Consider the following 20765-nt stretch of genomic DNA (forward strand, 5'->3'; position numbering starts at 1 on the left):
TGCTCCAAAGTCAGGATTTTTTTTGTTGATTTAATGTGCATACAAAAGTAAACATCGACAGGTGCAAAGACGGCGATATATGATAAAACAAGACGGCAGCTAAAGAAGGACTTCGCAATTCATCCCTGAAAAAACCTGCCAGGTGAACAGCTGATTTCACGACGTAAGACAACCCGCGTCCCATATGTGACCATAGGATGAACAAATACACTACGGTACTAAGACTATAGTGGCCATTAACAGTTGGCTTCTACAGCTGTGTTGCCCAAAGTGCGGCACAGGGGCCATCTGTGGTCCGTGACTCCTTTGTCATCGGCCTTAAGCACATTACAAAAACAAAAAACAAGAGATCTCATTTAGGTGGTCCCAAAAAGAAGGGATTTTTCAAATTGACTGTTTGTTGGTTTTAAAAGTGCTCCCCTCTGGTCAACATATGAAATAACAAGTGTGTGTAAAAATTCGAAGTGCTCCCCCACCGTCTAACCAACATATAAAATAACAAGTGTGTGTAAGAAATTGAAATGCTCACCCTTTGGCCAAAATTAATACAAAAAATAAAATAAATATGTATATAGAGACATACTGTAATAATTTGAAGTGAATAATGAAGATTAAAAAACAAATACTCACCAAACAAAAAAAATATTTTACTAAAAGTTGTCTTTTTCTCACTCTCATTCTTTCTGTTTCTGTAATATTACAATATTTTCTCATAAAATGATTACTTTTTTTATGTAAAATTATTACTTTTTAATGCAAAATGGTGATATTTGTCACATACAATTCTGACTTTTATCACAATATTGCCAATTTTTTTTTTGTTCTTGTAAAATAGTGAAATTTTTTGAGTAAAATTATGACTTTTGTCATAATTTTGCCAAGTGAGTATTATTATAATATTGCCAACATTTTAAGTTTTGTTATAAAATTGTGACTTTTGTAGAGTAAAATTACCACTCTTTTCATAAGATTGCCCAAATTTTAAGCTTTTCTTGTAAAATTGCGACTGTTATTGAGTACAATTCCAACTTTCTTTTAAAATTTAGCATTGAGTAAAATTACGACTTTTATTATAATACTGCCAAAATTCTAAGTTTTTCTCGTGAAATTGTGATCTTTTTCCTGTGAAATTGCAACTCATTTTTCACAACAAGCTTTTTTATATTTGCATAATATGTACATACTATTAATGTTGTAAATACAAATCTTTATATATCTAGGAAGGGTGGTCCTAAAGAGGTAGTCATTTTTCTGAGGTCTCAAGAAGGTAACAAATACACAAAAAATGTGTGTGTGTGTGTGTGTGTGTGTGTGTGTGTGTGTGTGTGTGTGTGTGTGTGTGTGTGTGTGTGTATAAGGGAGTAGCTTGGATCATAGGAAAAGAATGAATGAGAAAAGAGGATGAAAGTTTGCTGCTGATCACATGGACAAATATAAGACCTTCTGGAGGAAAGTTCTGTGGTCAGATGAAACAAAAATTGTGGGAATATGGTAAATGGTAAATGGGTTATACTTGTATAGCGCTTTTCTACCTTTTTTTAAGGAACTCAAAGCGCTTTGACACTATTTCCACATTCACCCATTCACACACACACATTCACACACTGATGGCGGGAGCTGCCATGCACGGCACTAACCAGGCCCATCAGGAGCAAGGGTGAAGTGTCTTGCTCAAGGACACAACGGACATGACTAGAATGGGAGAAGGTGGGGATTGAACCAGTAACCCTCAGATTGCTGGCACGGCCACGCTCCCAACTTCGCCACGCCATCCCCCAATATCCAGCAATTTGTTTGGAGGAGAAAAGGTGAGGCCTTTAATCCCAGGAACACCAAACCTACCGTCAAGCATGGTGGTGGTAGTATTATGCTCTGCGCCTATTTTGCTGCAAATGGAACTGGTGTTTTACAGAGAGTAAACGGGACAATGGAAAAGGAGGATTACCTCCAAATTCTTCAGGACAACCTAAAGTCATCAGCCCGAAGGTTGGGTCTTGGGCGCAGTTGGGTGTTCCAACAGGACAATGACCCCAAACACACGTCAAAGGAATGGCTAAATCAGGCTAGAATTAAGGTTTTAGAATGGCCTTCCCAAAGTCCTCACTTAAACCCCATTGAGAATATGTGGACAATGCTGAAGAAACAAGTCCATGTGAGAAAACCAACAAATTTAGCTGAAATGCACCAATTTTGTCAAGAGGAGTGGTCAAAAATTCAACCAGAAGCTTGTGGATGGCTACCAAAAGCGCCTTATTGCAGTAAAACTTGCCAAGGGACATGTAAGCAAATATTAACATTGCTGTATGTATACTTTTGACCCAGCAGATTTGCTCACATTTTCAGTAGACCCATAATAAATTCATAAAAGAACCAAACTTCATGAATGTTTTTTGTGACCAACAAGTATGTGCTCCAATCACTCTATCACAAAAATATAAGAGTTGTGGAAATTATTGGAAACTCAAGACAGCCATGACATTATGTTCTTTACAAGTGTATGTAAACTTTTGACGACAAGTTTCTTTCCACCCTTACCCTTTCCAAGGGAACAATTTCCCTTGTGGATCAATAAAGTTTGTCTAAGTCTATACACTACAGCTGACACCTGCAGCCTGCACAATGGTAGACAAGAAAACCACCACCTGTGCTTTAATCTACAGTTAAGAATGAAATAAAGTATCTAGTTTACTGTATGTTTATAGCAGTTTGACTCTGGAAAGGATAAATTATACTTCCATTAGTTCCTAATTGGAACACTTGAAATATGAACAAATTGATGAGGTGTTTATTGTTCCACTGTACTCGTGGAGTGAACAAGGCATGTGTGTAATCAAGAAACAATTTAACAAGTTGAAAAAACATACATAAATGTCAGATCACACAATATTTGTGGTTTAGTTTAACCATTGTGGGACTTTTCGATTTTATTTATCTGCAAAACCAAACAGGACACTAAACTAAAGTTTTTGAAGGGCTTAAAAACATTTTGGATTCTTTTTTTTCTCTCTCTCAAATTTCTCAATAAACTTAGTCCTAAACAAAAATATTAAAGATCAATTGTTTTTAAAATTTATTATTTTGACCCTCTTGCAAGACTTTTGATCAGATGTCACAGATTTAATTTGGTAAAATAACTGATGTTATTAAAATACACACCATATTGCCAAAAGTATTTGGCCACCCATCCAAATGATCAGAATCGGGTGTCTTAATCACTTGGCCCGGCCACAGGTGTATACAATCAAGAAATTAGGCATGGGGACTGTTTCTACAAACATTTGTGAAAGAATGGGCCGCTCTCAGGAGCTCAGTGATTTCCAGCGTGGAACTGTCATAGTATGCCACCTGTGCAGTTTCCTCGCTCCAAAATATTCCAAAGTCAACAGTCGGCTTTATTATAAGAAAATGGAAGAGTTTGGGAATAACAGCAACTCAGCCACCAAATGGTAGGCCACGTAAACTGACAGAGAGGGATCAACAGATGCTAAAGCTTATAGTGCAAAGACTTTCTAAACACAGTCAGTTGCTACAGAGCTCCAAACTTCATGTGACCTTCAAATTAGCCCACATACAGTACAAGGAGAGCTTCATGGAATGGTTTCCATGGCCGAGCAGCTGCATCTAAGCCATACATCACCAAGTCCGATGCAGCAGTGTAAAGCACGTCGCCACTGGACTCTAGAACAGTGGAGACGTGTTCTCTGGAGTGATAAATCACACTTTACTGATGGACGAGTCTGGGTTTGGAGGTCGCCAGGAGAACAGCACATTTCAGACTGCATTGTGCCGAGTGTGAAATTTGGTGGAGGAGGGTAGGGTGTAGGGTTGTCTTTCAGGAGTTGGGCTTAGCCCCTTAGTTCCAGTGAAAGAAAATTTGAATGCTCCAGGATACCAAAACACTTTGGACAATTCCATGCTCCCAACCTTGTGGGAACAGTTTGGAGCGGGCCCCTTCCTCTTCTAACATGACTGTGCACCAGTGCACAAAGCAAGGTCCATAATGACATGGATGACAGAGTCTGGTGTGGATGAACTTGACTGGCCTGCACAGAGTCCTGACCCGAACCCGATAGAACACCTTTGGGATGAATTAGAACGGAGACTGAGAGCCAGGCCTTCTCGACCAACATCAGTGTGTGACCTCACCAATGCGCTTTTGGAAGAATGGTCGAACATTCCTATAAACACACTCCACAACCTTGTGGACAGCCTTCCCAGAAGAGTTGAAGCTGTAATAGCTGCAAAAGGTGGACCGACATCATATTGAACCCTATGGGTTAGGAATGGGATGGCACTTCAAGTTCATATGTGAGTCAAGGCAGGTGGCCAAATATAGTGTATATATTCATACTCATTGAAAACTATAAGTATGATCAAAAGGCCTTTAAAAAGTAAAAAAAAAACCCACTTGTGATAGAATTGGACGTTGAATTTTCTAAATTTAACATGAACAAAATCCTCTTTGGAATAATTATGTATAATGGCCAAAATAAAAATAAAAAACACTTACCAAAGGACAAACAAGTCTGCTTTTGTCCCCAGAGTGTTAATTAATGCAGTATTTGACTATTAGGCTTTCACTGATATAAAAATAAAAATAAAACCTTTTGGGTTGGTCCCTTAGTTAATTAGAATCTCTCCTCATACTAATTGATTATTCTGCAGTTGTTACAATAATTACTGGGTTTTTATGAGCATACCTACAGAGGCTTGCAAAACATGACATGCTTGCCTAAACAAAATGATAGTAGAAGAAACTACGGCCACAAACAAACGTATCATAAGTGATACATACGTTTTGAGCCCTCTGTTTGCTAAAGGAGACATCAAATCAATAACTGGCTGATGAATGGAGGTAAACATCTCCCCGCTTCCATAGACTACTGCTTTTCTCTGGGGGATGGAGAAAGGGAGTTGGTTTCGAATATATTGATGGTACTACAGCCGTGTTTTCCCTGTTGGAGGCGAGGGACAGCCTTCAAATAGCTAAACAAGGACACGTGTCTTCAAGTTGATACACAACACACTCATGTGCTTTTATACAAACACATGAACTGGGCGATGAGAGAATTGCTTTTTGCAACAATATCATCCCTCTTGGATGCTTGGAGGATGCATGCGGTATAGCAACATCCCTGGAGGGCGAACATGGAAACCACTTACTGTGGATTTGTGCTTCAGCACACAAACACTCAAACAAGGAGCCTACCTTTAAGCAGTGCAGTGAGGATGGCAAGGTCGATGTCTTGATGACCCTCTGACCCCATCCGAAAGACCGTTATCTGAGAGAGAGAGAGAGAGGAACAAAAAGTGGGAGTTTAAAGGTGCTGTTTGCCTCGAACCAGCGTCAATTATAGCCTGCTCTCGAAGGCCCCGTTTACATTGCACATCAAATCGGATTGCACTTTTTCTTACCAGTCTAAATGCTCCAGGGTGCTTCAATTCTGATCTTTTGGCATCAGATTCAGGCCACATCAGGAGGTAGTCCTGAATCCCATTGGAATCTGATCTTTTCAAATGTGACTTGTCTCAACGCAATGCGACCTGAATGGGATTTTTTTCGCCATATTTTCGGTGCATCACTTGTCAATAGTGCATAAAAAATAGGCTATATGTCCAAAACCAGTGAAGTTGGCACATTGTGTAATTCGTAAATAAAAACAGAATACATTGATTTGCAAATCCTTTTCAACTTATATTATATTATATAATATTTAATGTTGGAACTGAGAAACTTTTTTTTTTTTTTGCAAATAATCATTAGCTTAGAATTCAATGGCAGCAACACATTGCAAAAAAGTCAGCACAGGGGCATTTTTACCAATGTGTTACATGGCCTTTCCTTTTAACAACACTGAGTAAACGTTTGGGAACTGAGGACACCAATTATTTTAGTTTTTCAGGTGGAATTCTTTCCCATTCTTGCTTGATGTACAGCTTAAGTTGTTCAACAGTCCGGGATCTTCGTTGTCGTATTTTAGGCTTCATAATGCGCCACACATTTTCAATGGGATACAGGTCTGGACTACAGGCAGGCCAGTCTAGCACCCGCACTCTTTTACTATGAAGCCACGCTGTTGTAACACGTAGCTTGGCATTGTCTTGCTGAAATAAGCAGGGGCGTCCATGATAACGCTGCTTGGATGGCAATATATGTTGATCCAAAACCTGTATGTACATTTCAGCATAAATGGTGCTTTCACAGATGTGTAAGTTACCCATGCCTTGGGCACTAATACACCCCCATACCATCACAAATGCTGGCTTTAGAATTTTGCGCCTAGAACAATCCTGATGGTTCTTTTCCTCTTTGTTCAGGAGGACACGACGTCCACAGTTTCCAAAAACAATTTGAACTGTGGACTCGTCAGACCACAGAACATTTTTCCACTTTGCATCAGTCCATCTTAGATGAGCTCGGGCCCAACAAAGCCGGCGGCGTTTCTGGGTGTTGTTGATAAATGGCTTTCGCTTTGAATACTGGAGTTTTAACTTGCACTTACAGATGTAGCGACAAACTGTAGTTACTGACAGTGGTTTTCTGAAGTGTTCCTGAGCCCATGTTGTGATATCCTTTACACACTGATGTCGCTTTTTGATGCAGTACCGCTTGAGGGATCAAAGGTCCGTAATATCATCGCTTTCTGATTTCTCCAGATTCTCTGAACCTTTTGATGATATTACGGACCGTAGATGGTGAAATCCCTAAATTCTTTGCAATAGCTCGTTGAGAAATGTGGTTCTTAAACTGTTCGACAATTTGCTCACACATTTGTTCACAAAGTGGTGACCCTCGCCCCATCCTTGTTTGTGAATGACTGAGCATTTCATGGAAGCTGCTTTTATACCAATCATGGCACCCACCTGTTCCCAATTAGCCTGTTCACCTGTGGGATGTTCCAAATAAGTGTTTGATGCGCATTCCTCAACTTTCTCAGTCTTTTTTGCCACTTGTGCCAGCTTTTTTGAAACATGTTGCAGACATCAAATTCCAAATGAGCTAATATTTACAAAAAATAACAAAGTTTTCCAGTTTGAATGTTAAATATCTTGTCTTTGCAGTCTATTCAATTGAATATAGGTTGAAAAGGATTTGCAAATCATTGTATTCTGTTTTTATTTACCATTTACACAATGTGCCAACTTCACTGGTTTTGGGGTTTGTTCCCGGCTGGCCTGGGAACGCCTCGGGGTCCCCCGGGAAGAGCTGGACGAAGTTGCTGGGGAGAGGGAAGTCTGGGCTTCCCTGCTTAGGCTTCTGCCCCCGCGACCCGACCTCGGATAAGCGGAAGAAGATGGATGGATGGATGGATTTTGATTCGGAAGAAATAGCGATTGTAAAATAACTGGAATTGACGCTGTGGCACATTTGCCTACATGTGAGTTGAACAATAAAGCTGACGTAGATTCATGCTGATGTCTGTGTCTCCTCTACTTAACATCCATAAAAAGATTACAAACCTCCCAAATATATTACACTATATTCATGGTAAATGGGTTATACTTGTATAGCGCTGTTCTACCTTCAAGGTACTCAAAGTGCTTTGACACTATTTCCACATTCACCCATTCACACACACATTCACACACTGATGGCGGGAGCTGCCATGCAAGGCCATAACCACGACCCATCAGGAGCAAGGGTGAAGTGTCTTGCTCAAGGACACAACGGACGTGACGAGGTTGGTAGAAGGTGGGGATTGAACCAGGAACCCTCAGGTTGTTTGCACGGCCACTCTCCCAACAGCACCACGCCATCCCCGGTTCATGCATTATATTACTTTTATTTACTTTCATGTAAAAAAAGACTAATCTTAAGGTGTGGCGACTTACTTTATTTTGTAGCAGTAGCGACTTCTTCCCGGTCAATTTCCTTTGTGTTCACTTAATCGAAGTGAGCATGCAAGTGACGTCGATGCCACATTGGGGCCACATTGGAGCCTGTGCACGTTTACACTGGAGTCTGATAAAAATCACATTTTACTTGCAGTGTAAACAGTCAACCGGAAAAAATCAGATTTAAAAAAAATCAGATTTGGACCACTTTGGCCTGCAATGTAAACGTAGTCATTTATAACCCGTTCTCTTCCTGGTCCGACTACTTTACACTTCACACCCAATCTAATTTTTTCTGCCCTCAAGTGACACAAATTGGATCTTTTTGCCAGTCTAAACGCTCCAAAGTGCTTCCAATCTGATCTTTTGGCATCAGATTCAGGCCACATCAGAAGGTAGACCTGAATCCGATTGGAATCTGATCTTCTCAAATGTGACTTCAATCTTAATAGAAATGCGACCTCAATGTGACTTTTTTTGTCATCTTTGGGCGAGCTACGTCATTCGTGTGCGCAGGGAAAAACGCAGCCCGCCAGCGGAAGTGGATATGTCATCACAACTTCTGGTTTCAGTGAGCAAAGTATTTTTTCACCGGCCGAAGAGACTTAATAGGCTATATATAATATATGAAGATATATCCATTATATACTTTGTGTGACACTCGGCCGCATGACGGCAATACTGGTGGGTTCTCAGGATGCAGAAGACCAAGGAGGCAACGTGCAGGTAAGTAACTATTTAATGTGATGACAAAGACCAAAAAAAAGGCTATGCAAAAACAAAACTAAAACTGACAGGCTGCAATACAACAAAACGAAATGCTGGAACACAGCAAAAACTACGGCAGGAGGAAAGCGTGTCCACATGAATGACTATTCATTCCAAACAAAGTCCCGACAAAGAATGGTAGCTCAGACTCAACTTAAATAATATTTGCTAACAGAAAGCAGTTGTGCCCAGAGAAAGATGTGAAGCTATCACGGAAAGTCACCAATACAACAGGAAGTGCCACCAAAATAAGAGCACAGGACAGGAACTAAAACACTAAACACATGAGAACACTGACAAACTCAAAATAAGAAATAGGAATTGTTGAAGGTCTGGAATTGACGTGTACAGTTTTCTTGTATTTGTTTACATGTACATTGCGTAAGTCATACTTGCCAATCCTCCCGATTTTCCCGGTAGACTCCCGAATTTCAGTGCCTCTCCCGAAAATCTCCCAGGACAACCATTCTCCCGAATTTCTCCCGATTTCCACCCGGAAAACAGTATTGGGGGCGTGCCTTAAAGGCACTGCCTTTAGCGTCCTCTACAACCTGTCGTCACGTCTGCTTTTCCTCCTTACAAACAGCGTGCCGGCCCATTCACATAATATATGCGCCGTTTACACACACATAAGTGAATGCAAGCATACTTGATCAACAGCATACAGGTCACACTGAGGGTGGCCGTATAAACAACTTTAACACTGTTACAAATATGCGCCACACTGTTAACCCACACCACACAAGAATGACAAACACATTTCGGGAGAACATCCGCACCGTAACACAACATAAACACAACAGAACAAATACCCAGAACCCCTTGCAGCACTAACTCTTCCGGAACGCTACAATATACACCCCCGCTACCACCGAACCCCCCCCGCCCGCCTACCTCAACCCTGCCCCCCCATCCAAACTCGGAGGTCTCAAGGTTGGCAAGTATGGCGTAAGTTGTCTACGTAAGTGAGTTAAAAAATAACGTAGATCCACACTGATGTCTGTGCCTCCTCTACTTAACAGCCATTAAAAAAATAAAACCCTCCCCTCCCACATATATTAAACTATATATATCCATTCATACATTATATTATTTTTATTTATTTTCACGTTAAAAAACCCCACTAATTTTTAAGGTGTGCCAACTTTTATTTGATTTTGTAGTAGTAGCAGCGACTTCCTTGTTCGTTTACGGAATCCGGTCATCTTACTTGCAGTGTAAACATTCAGCTAGAATAAATGGGATTTCGAAAAAATCTGATTTGGGCCACTTTGGTCGGCAGTCTTAATGTAGTCTCAAACAAGGTATGGGTATCAAATTCGGTAGTTTCTTAGGCACAGACTCCATTCCGTCAGTAGTTTCATGTAAAATCAAAGGGTGCCATATAGACTCGGCTCAAACATTTGCAACCGAGTGTAACACGCGTGGTTCAGTCCCTGCCTTTTTTCCCTTCTGCACGGGAATCGGACCAGGGTCGTCCGCATGAAAGGCGAGCGCGCTGACTACCGAGCTAAAAGGCCATTTTTCCCAAGTGTGAGGTCGGCAGATTATCCAAATTTACCCAGAATGCTTTGCGCCAGGCCATCATTGTTGTCCGATAAAAGTCATGTAAAAACATATGTCGCTGAGCACGGAAGAACCAGGTGAGAAAATACTATCTTAAAGAGACGAGTGCAGGAGCTGGGCCACGACCACAGCGACCCTAACAATGGAGGGCCCTGCACACCTGAACAGGGAGTCCTCTCGCCAAGGGACCCATAAACCAGAGCCACTGCAGCCGTGGCACATCAGAGCCCCCGGTGCAGAGGGCTCCCGCTGAGGAAATGCTGGAAATAATTAAGAGGATGAAATAAATACATTTAAATATATTAATATGATACAATAAAATAAGTCATATGCATTAATATTACATACAGTCGCGATCAGAAGTTGACATACACTTGTAAAGAACATAATGTCATGGCTGTCTTGAGGTTCCAATAATTTCTACAACTCTTGTTTTTTTGTGATAGAGTGATTGGAGCACATACTTGATGGTCACAAAAAACTTTCATGAAGTTTGGTTCTTTTATGAATTTATTATGGGTCTACTGAAAATGTGACCAAATCTGCTGGGTCAAAAGTATACATACAGCAATGTTAATATTTACTTACATGTCCCTTGGCAAGTTTCACTGTAATAAGACGTGTCTGGGTATTGCTGGGTATTGTGGCCAAACAGCTCAACTTTTGTTTCATCTGACCACAGAAATTTCCTCCAGAAGGTCTTATCTTTGTCCATGTGATGTCAGATGAAACAAAAATTTAGCTGTTTGGCCACAATACCCAGCAATATGTTTGGAGGAGAAAAGGTGAGGCTTTAATCCCAGGTACACCATTCCCACCGTCAAGCATGCTGGTAGTAATATTATTCTCTGGGCCTGTTTTGCAGCCAATCGAACTGGTGCTTTAAATGGGACAATGAAAAAGGAGGATTACCTCTAAATTCTTCAGGACAACCTAAAATCATCAGGTCTTGGGCGCAGTTGGGTGTTCCAACAGGACAATGACCCCTAACACACGTCAAAAGTGGTAAAGTAATGGCTAAATCAGGCTAGAATTAAGGTTTTAGAATGGCCTTCCCAAAGTCCTGACATAAATGTGTGGACAATGCTGAAGAAACAAGTCCATGTCAGAAAACCACCAAATGTAGCTGAACTGCACCAATTTTATCAAGAGGAGTGGTCGAAAATTCAACCAGAAGCTTGTGGATGGCTACCAAAAGCGCCTCATTGCATTGAAACTTGCCAAGGGACATGTAACCAAATATTAACATTGCTGTATGTATACTTTTGACCCAGCAGATTTGGTCACATTTTCAGTAGGCCCATAATAAATTCATAAAAGAACCAAACTTCATGTTCTTTACAAGTGTATGTAAATATTGCGACTGTACATATGTAGTTAAAAACTGAATACAATTAAATTGGATGTGGTACAGTTAGAGATGCTACCTCAGTAGAAGCATTTAAGTCCCATCTTAAAACTCATTTGTATACTCTAGCCTTTGAATAGCCCCCTTTTTTTTAGACCAGTTGATCTGCCGTTTCTTTTCTTTTCTCCTCTGCTCCCCCCTATCCCTGTGGAGGGGGAGACACACAGGTCCGGTGGCCATGGATGGGGTGCTGGCTGTCCGGGGTCGGGACCCGGGGTGGACCGCTCGCCTGTGTATCGGTTGGGAACATCTCTGCGCTGCTGACCCGTCTCCGCTCGGGATGGTTTCCTGCTGACCCCACTGTGAACTGGACTCTTACTGTTTTGCTGGATCCACTATGGACTGTACTCTCACAATATTATGTTAGACCCACTCGACATCCATTGCATTCGGTCTCCCCTGGGAGGGGGGCAGAGGTGGGTAGTAACGCACTACATTTACTCCGTTACATCTACTTGAGTAACTTTTGGGATAAATTGTACTTCTAAGAGTAGTTTTAATGCAACATACTTTTACTTTTACTTGAGTATATTTATAGAGAAGAAACGCTACTTTTACTCCGCTACTTTTATCTACATTCAGCTCGCTACTCGCTACTAATTTTTATCGATCTGTTAATGCACGCTTTGTTTGTTTTGGTCTGTCAGACAGACCTTCATAGTGCCTGCGTTTCACCAATCAGATGCAGTCACTGGTGACGTTCACTCCGTTCCACCAATCAGATGCAGTCACTGGTGACGTTGGACCAATCAAACAGAGGGTCACATGACCTGACTTAAACAAGTTGAAAAACTTATTGGGGTGTTACCATTTAGTGGTCAATTGTACGGAATATGTACTGTACTGTGCAATCTACTAATAAAAGTTCCAATCAATCAATCAAAATTGTGAAGGAAAAAAGACCCTTTTTTATTTCAACCGTACATCCCGTCAAAAGCCTAAAGACTGACTACACAGTTCCTGTCTTCACAATAAAAGTGCCGCTCCATCGCGCATGCGCTTTCAAAATAAGAGTCTCCGAAAGCCAGCGCAAACAAGCTAGCAAGCTACGGAGTTTGCCGCCAATGTATTTCTTGTAAAGTGTATAAAAACGAATATGGAAGCTGGACAAATTAGATGCCAAAAACCAAACACTTTCATGTGGTATTAGACAGAAAGGAGGAACTTTTTTTCTCCTCCATTTGAAAACGTGGCCGTTATCATCACTGCTGTCTGATTCCAATCAATGCAAGTCATCAGAATCAGGTAATACACCAACTTATATTCTTGTCTTCATGAAAGAAAGGAATCTATATGTGTTAAACATGCATGTATATTCATTAAAACACCTTTAACATGTAAACAAAAACGGCAAAATAAATAAATATAAATTAATATACTGTATATATCAATGTATTTGTATATATATATATATATATATATATATATATATATGTATGTGTGGGAAAAAAATCACAAGACTATTTCATCTCTACAGGCCTGTTTCATGAGGGGTTCCCTCAATCATCAGGAGATTTTCTCCTGATGATTGAGGGAACCCCTCATGAAACAGGCCTGTAGAGATGAAATAGTCTTGTGATTTTTTTCCCACACATACATATATTGCGCTCTACTACGGTATCGAGCACTATTTTTTGGATAACCTTATTAAGACTTATATATATATATATATATATATATATATATATATATATGTGTGTGTGTGTGTGTATATATATATATATATATATATATATATATATATGTGTGTGTATATATATATATATATATATATATGTGTGTATATATATATATATATATATGATATGTGTGTGTATGTTACTCATCAGTTACTCAGTACTTGAGTAGTTTTTTCACAACATACTTTTTACTTTTACTCAAGTAAATATTTGGGTGACTACTCCTTACTTTTACTTGAGTAATACATCTCTAAAGTAACAGTACTCTTACTTGAGTACAATTTCTGGCTACTCTACCCACCTCTGGAGGGGGGGAGGGGGGGTACCCACATATGCGGTCCTCTCCAAGGTTTCTCATAGTCATTCACATCGACGTCCCACTGGGGTGAGTTTTTCCTTGCCCTTATGTGGGCTCTGTACCGAGGATGTCGTTGTGGCTTGTGCAGCCCTTTGAGACACTTGTGGTTTAGGGCTATATAAATAAACATTGATTGATTGATTGATGATAAATACTAGATAAACCCAGAGTTAAAAAGATAATAAAAATACAACGGCATGTTAAAAAGGTGCCTCATCCTCCACTGATACCATTTCTAATGCAAAGTAGCATACAGTTCTTACTTACATCTGGCAGTAGCTTTGCTATGGAAGCGCTAAAAACCACCGATACAACAAAGAAGACGCTGTCGAAGTGGAGGGACGTAAAAAAGGCCGCTCACAAAACGGCACATCCCGAAAAAACGGCTTGACAACGGTCTGCAAAACATCAACTATGCAACATTTTGACCAAAGAAACCAGCATTACATGTTATGTTGTAGACCACAAGGAAGTAGGGATGTATATCCTTAAGATTTTATCAGTACGATACCCTTATCGATACCGGTATTTATTGGTACTCTTATCAGTACTATAGGTAATTTGTGGAAATAAAGATATGAAAAAATACATTTAAATTTTGCATTTATATTAGCACACCAGGCTGAACACCTCCAACATGATGTAGTGTAACATCTCAGAGCAGGGAAGTCTTTTATCAACACCTGTGTTTTTTTAAGTCTTAAACAAGTGTGCAGTGCAAGGTTAAACGCGGTGATGTCATCTTCTTGTAAAGACCACACAGATGCGTCACTCTGTTTGTATTCATTACAATGACACTCAGCTGGAAATAATATAGTGTCTGCCCTGAGATCGGTAGGTTGTGAGTTCAAACTCCAGCCGAGTCATACCAAAAACTATAAAAATGGGACCCATTACCTCCCTGCTTGGCACTCAGCATCAAAGGTTGGAATTGGGGGTTAAATCACCAAAACTGCTTCCCGGGCGCGGCCACCGCTGCTGTTCACTGCTCTCCTCACCTCCCAGGGGGTGATCAAGGGTGATGGGTCAAATGCAGAGAATAATTTCACCACATCTAGTGTGTGTGTGACAATCATTGGTACTTTAACTTTAATTTGTACGTATGGCATGCATTTATAGAGTACATACATTTTACATGATGTATACAGTCGTGGTCAAAAGTTTACGTACACTTGTGAAGGACATAATGTCATGGCTGTCTTGAGTTTCCAATTTTTGTTTAATCTGACATCACATGGACAAAGACAAGACCTTCTGGAGGAAATTCTGTGGTCAGATGAAACAACAATTGAGCTGTTTGGCCACAATACCCAGCAATACGTTTGGAGAAGAAAAGGTGAGGTCTTTAATCCCAGGAACACCATCCCTACCGTCAAGCATGGTGGTGGTAGTACTATGCTCTGGGCCTGTTTTGCTGCCAATGGTACTGGGGCTTTACAGAGAGTAAATGGGACAAAGAAAAGGAGGATTACCTCCGAATTCTTCAGGACAACCTAAAATCATCAGCCCGGAAGTTGGGCCTTGGGCGCAGTTGGGTGTTCCAACAGGACAATGACCCCAAACACATGTCAAAAGTGGTAAAGGAGTGGCTAAATCAGGTTAGAATTAAGGTTTTAGAATGGCCTTCCCAAAGTCCTGACTTAAACGTGTGGACAATGCTAAAGAAACAAGTTCATGTCAGAAAACCAACACATTTAGCTGAACTGCACCAATTTTTTCAAGAGGAGTGATCAAAAATTCAAGCAGAAGCTTGTGGATGGCTACCAAAAGCGCCTTATTGCAGTGAAACTTGCCAAGGGACATGTAAGCAAATATTAACATTGCTGTATGTATACTTTTGACCCAGCAGATTTGCTCACATTTTCAGTAGACCCATAATAAATTCATAAAAGAACCAAACTTCATGAATGTCTTTTGTGACCAACAAGTATGTGCTCCAATCACTCTATCACAAAAAAATAAGAGTTGTAGAAATTATTGGAAACTCAAGACAGCCATTACATTATGTTCTTTATGACTACAAATTGTTATTTGTGTTTATGTACCATACCATACCATACCAACTTTATTTATAAAGCCCTTTAAAAACAAGCACAGTTGAAAAACAAAGGGCTGTACACCACAAAGAAATAGAGTCAAAGGACAGACTAAATAATAACAATAAAAATACACATTTAAAAAGCAAATATAAATTACCCTAAGAACAGTTTGTTAGATAAAAAACAGTTTAAAAGTTAAAATGCTATGTTGCACACGGACGTATTTGAGTGACGGACCGGAAGCCAGAGTGTTGACAGCTACCGATATATGTGTGTGTGGAGTGTGTGTTGTATCAATAAAAAGACTCAGTGAGCAAGTGCAATACTCGATCGTCCAGTTTGTGGTCAAGAGACAGAAGGAACTGGCACGCATTCAAGCCAGACGTGTTTTGATGACACATAAACGCGGCGCAACAGAATGACGGCAAAAGACCTGTCAGTCACAGCGGATGCTATCTTGCTTCAGAGCAACTTTATGGATTAATATATTACCTCTATTTCACTTTTTTGAGTGGATTGATATTGCCCTGTGGATTATTGGATCGTCAGGATGACGGTTGTGAAAACGCGGTCATGACTCGCCGTGAGTAAAGCGCGTTCACTTCAAACCGACACATCGTGCGCGACTTTGAGGAACTTTAGTGTTGTGTTGCTTCCTTATTTGTCATTATTCAAAGCTGATTTTAATGTCTAGCAGGGGCCGCTGAACTGAACTCGACAGCGTGTCACAATTACGTCGGTCAACTGGAACAAAAAATACCGATAGCAGTATCGTTAGTCTAGAATCTTCACGGTCCTCATGGACAGCTGTACATGTTATGTATCTACAGTATCTAGATGTGCACAGCAGAGGAGCTGGTTAACTTATGAGAGTAGTGTCTTTGTGAGAATGGCAACGTGTTGTCTGAGTGACGTCAGTGAGTGAGTGGGCGAGCAAAGAGAAAGAGCGGTAGCGCTTGCACTGCGCAGTCGAGTGATGAACGGGTCCGGTTGTGTCCTGCAAAACTAACAGTAAAGCAACCAGATTGTCACAAACCGGTGGCCTCCTCATTCTGACCTGAAAGCGGAGCTTAACAGACCCATTGACGGGTAAAGTGAAGAATGTTAACCCGACGAAAACATCGACCCTGAAGGGAACGTCTGCCCTGTGCTCCTCTACTTCGGTCTGCACCGGAGCCAAACAGCAGTACAGGTGTAACAACACACTCTTTATTAAGAATTGCCGTTTTTTGCCATTCTTCCCCACCACGATGTTATTGCTCGTATACACTTTGTGTGTGCCTTTTGACCCACTCACACAGCGGCACTTAGATGAAAGAATGGAACCAATACTTTTCAAAGGCACCGATTTCAATCAATTAGTATCGCGGTACTTTATTAGTACCGGTATACCGAACAACCCTACCTTAAGGTTAAACAATTTGAGGCTTTATATTCCTTCCGAATTCCACCAATATCGTGAGAATTCTGGGCTCTCCGCCACACAGCGGAACTTAGATGAAAGAATGGTACCAATACTTTTCAAAGGCACCGATTTCAATCAATTAGTATCGCAGTACTTTATTAGTACCGGTATACCGAACAACCCTACCTTAAGGTTAAACAATTTGAGGCTTTATATTCCTTCCGAATTCCACCAATATCGTGAGAATTCTGGGCTCTCCGCACCAGGCATAGGTGCACATGCGTGGGCATAGGCGCATGAAGGGCACCTTGAGGAAGCCAAGAACATGGGTGAGGGCGTGCTCTGAATGCTTGATGAGTTATTCCTCTAATCCAAGCATCCATCTCCTCCTCCCGCCTCCCCTCTTCCCTGCATCCCATCTCCCCTTCCCATCTCCCTCCTCTAAATGGCTTCATTTCGGAGAGCGCTGGGAATCCGCAGGATTGTGCGTTCCTCTCTTGGCCAAGGCTGTGATGATGCTAGCATCATCTCGGTCAACATCCGTGTTTTCATGCAAACAGGACTGTTTATAAAGTAATCCAAGTCAACATTGGGGATTTATGGCATCCATTATCTTGGTCCATTTATCATCTGCGCACCATGACACGTGGGCTCATCCCTGGTAGGGATGAGGAGTGAGGCACAGAAATGCCTTGGACCTGTGTCATGCAATCATTAATAAGGGTGGTAGTTAAATGCGCGCGCAGGGGTGTGTGTATGTGTGTGTGTGTGTGTGTGTGTGTGTGTGTGTGTGTGTGTGTGTTTGTGTGGACACACGACTGTAATCAAAAGGTCTTTCTCCAGGTGTAATGAGAGTGCAATTGGAAGCGAGGGTATCGATCAGGGGTGGTCATCATGAGGAAACACCATTGAATTGTTAAGGCTTGTGTGTATTTGGGGGAGTTAAGACATGCTATTACAGTATAGATCAACCTTTTTTTTTTCTCCTCAACATTATTCCATTTATTCTTATTTAATAGCATGGTCACAGCTCAGTGGATTTAAATGTCATCAAAAATAATAAAACGCGCATTTTCTATACAACAGGGTTTTAATAAACATAAGGCCAGGGACCATTTTTGGTCCACAACCGCCCGCAAAAAAATGTGTTTCTCAACTGTCCGTAGGGTACTCAATTGTAATACACTTGTCCACCACTTGTGGCAGTAAAGACAATATCAAACAAACAGAAGAAGTCTGGAGATCAAGTCATAGAGAGGTTTCTTAAGTGCAAAAATTATGACTAAAAAGTTGTGGAGCTGTATTTTCATTTGCACTTTAACTTTTTTGGGGGGCAATTTATTCAAGAAACCTAATATTAAATTAGTTTATTTTAGCACTAAATAACTGGAACTAAGTTTATTTTTCGGCCATTTTTTTACAAGTCCCTTCTTATGCAGTATCGCAGCAGGCACAAGACATTGATACAACGTTGACATGTCCTTTAAAACTGACTTTGAAACAACGTTGCAAAATAGTTGTGTTTGTAAATTGAGACAACATTGATGTCCAACGTTGCATCCACGTTGTTGGTTTGGAAATGACCACATTTCAATGGTCAAGACAACGTCACAACCTGACATTAAATGAACGTTGTCAAAAATCATGTTGTTTCAACGTGTGTATATTGGTTGGAAAATTACCAAAATTCAATGTTCAAATCAACGCCAGAACTCATCATTGATTAAACTTTGTCAAAAAGCATGTTGTTTCAACGCTAAGTTTGGGTGGCTCAACGTCAGGACCTAATTCAACAAGTTCTCAACGTTGTTTCAATGTCTTGTGCCTGCTGGGATATTTGGTTGGATTTTGTTTCGGTTTTGAAGTTAATTCACGTTACACAAGCAAGTAATAACCTCTGATTAATCATGATCAATCCAAATTCAAAATCGTGATAACCATAATTAATCCAAATTTTAAATTGTGATTAATCATGTTTAATCACATTTTAAAACAGTGATTAATCATCATTAATCAAATTCTAAATGTTAATAATCATGATTAATCCAAAGTCAAAATTCTGATTAATCATGATTAATCTAAATTCAAAACTGATTAATTAGTTGTTTTTTTAAACATTTGTTAACACCAATTATTACACAATTTCCTATACATTTAATATATTATTTTATACAAATTGATGGATATCTTGCTTTGAAATTATGAACCAGGGTGACAAGCAAATACAGTATTTATTTCATTATGCATTTTTAAAATGTCTGTAAGATATTTTAATATGTTTGTTGCATGATCAAATATGAAAGTCCAAATACATGCAGGTGCATGCAGTAGGCCTATAGGTAATGTTTATGTCAAATTAAAAATAAATTTGTAAGGAAAATGAGGGGCTTTACTGACTCACATTATTTCAAGGTTTTCGCAGGCCACATAAAACGATGTAATGGACCAGATCTGGCCCCCGAGCCTTGAGTTTGACACCTTTGCTCTATATCAGGGGTCCCCAAAATTTTTGACTCACGATCAAAAGTTTACATACGCTTGTAAAGAACATAATGTCATGGCTGTCTTGAGTTTCCAATTATTTCTACATTTCTTATTTTTTTGTGATAGAGTGATTGGAGCACATACTTGTTGGTCACAAAAAACATTCATGAAGTTTGGTTCTTTTATGAATTTATTATGGGTCTACTGAAAATGTGACCTGCTGGGTCAAAAGTATACATACAGCAATGTTAATATTTGCTTACATGTCCCTTGGCAAGTTTCACTGCAATAAGGCGCTTTTGGTAGCCATCCACAAGCTTCTGCTTAAATTTTTGACCACTCCTCTTGACAAAATTGGTGCAGTTCAGCTAAATGTGTTGGTTTTCTGACATGGACTTGTTTCTTCAGCAATGTCCACACGTTTGAGTCAGAACTTTGGGAAGGCCATTCTAAAACCTTAATTCTAGCCTGATTTAGCCACTCCTTTACCACTTTTGACGTGCGTTTGGGGTCATTGTCCTGTTGGAACACCCAACTGCGCCCAAGACCCAACCTCCGGGCTGATGATTTTAGGTTGTCCTGGAGAATTTGGAGGTAATCCTCCTTTTTCATTGCCCCATTTAAAGCACCATTACATTGGCAGCAAAACAGGCCCAGAGCACAATACTACCACCACCATGCTTGACGGTGGGAATGGTGTTCCTGGGATTAAAGGCCACACCTTTTCTCCTCCAAACATATTGCTGGGTATTGTGGCCAAACAGCTCAATTTTTGTTTCATCTGACATCACATGGACAAAGATAAGACCTTGTGGAGGAAAGTTCTGTGGTCAGATGAAACATTATTGACGAAAGTGTTGAAAAATTATTGTACTCATACAGAAGATAATTTTAGACCACAGTTTAATGAAAACTATAATATTTATCTGATGATTTTTATTTTCTTTTTGTCTGCCCAATCTGCCTACCTCGACTGCGCGTCACAGAGTCCAATCAAATCCTTTTTTAGACAAATCAGCTCAGCCGCCCCACTTCTCGGCACTTGGCGCTCATGGGACATTTCGGATGGAACGTACAGTAATAAACTGTAAATTAATAATAGTAGATGTGTGGGTGTGTTGAAGGGCGGTTATGGTGTGATGCTTGGCATGCTCTCCTGCCAGGAAGTTTAAAAATATCCAAACAGACAAAGCAGAATGAGGGTGATAAGAACATGATAATT

General features: G+C 40.3%; 1 protein-coding gene across 4 annotated transcripts in view; it reads right to left on the reverse strand.

Annotated features, from left to right (window-relative positions):
• Positions 1-20765, reverse strand: part of trpm3 (transient receptor potential cation channel, subfamily M, member 3) — a 542866-nt gene that overhangs the window by 125972 nt on the left and 396129 nt on the right. For all 4 annotated transcript variants that reach the window (XM_061980556.1, XM_061980560.1, XM_061980559.1 and 1 more), the window contains one exon: positions 5210-5282. In XM_061980556.1, the coding sequence (XP_061836540.1) occupies positions 5210-5282 (73 nt within the window). The remainder of the gene's footprint in view (positions 1-5209; positions 5283-20765) is intronic.

The sequence above is a fragment of the Nerophis lumbriciformis genome, linkage group LG20, assembly GCF_033978685.3.
Source record: "Nerophis lumbriciformis linkage group LG20, RoL_Nlum_v2.1, whole genome shotgun sequence".
Classification (NCBI taxonomy): domain Eukaryota; kingdom Metazoa; phylum Chordata; class Actinopteri; order Syngnathiformes; family Syngnathidae; genus Nerophis; species Nerophis lumbriciformis.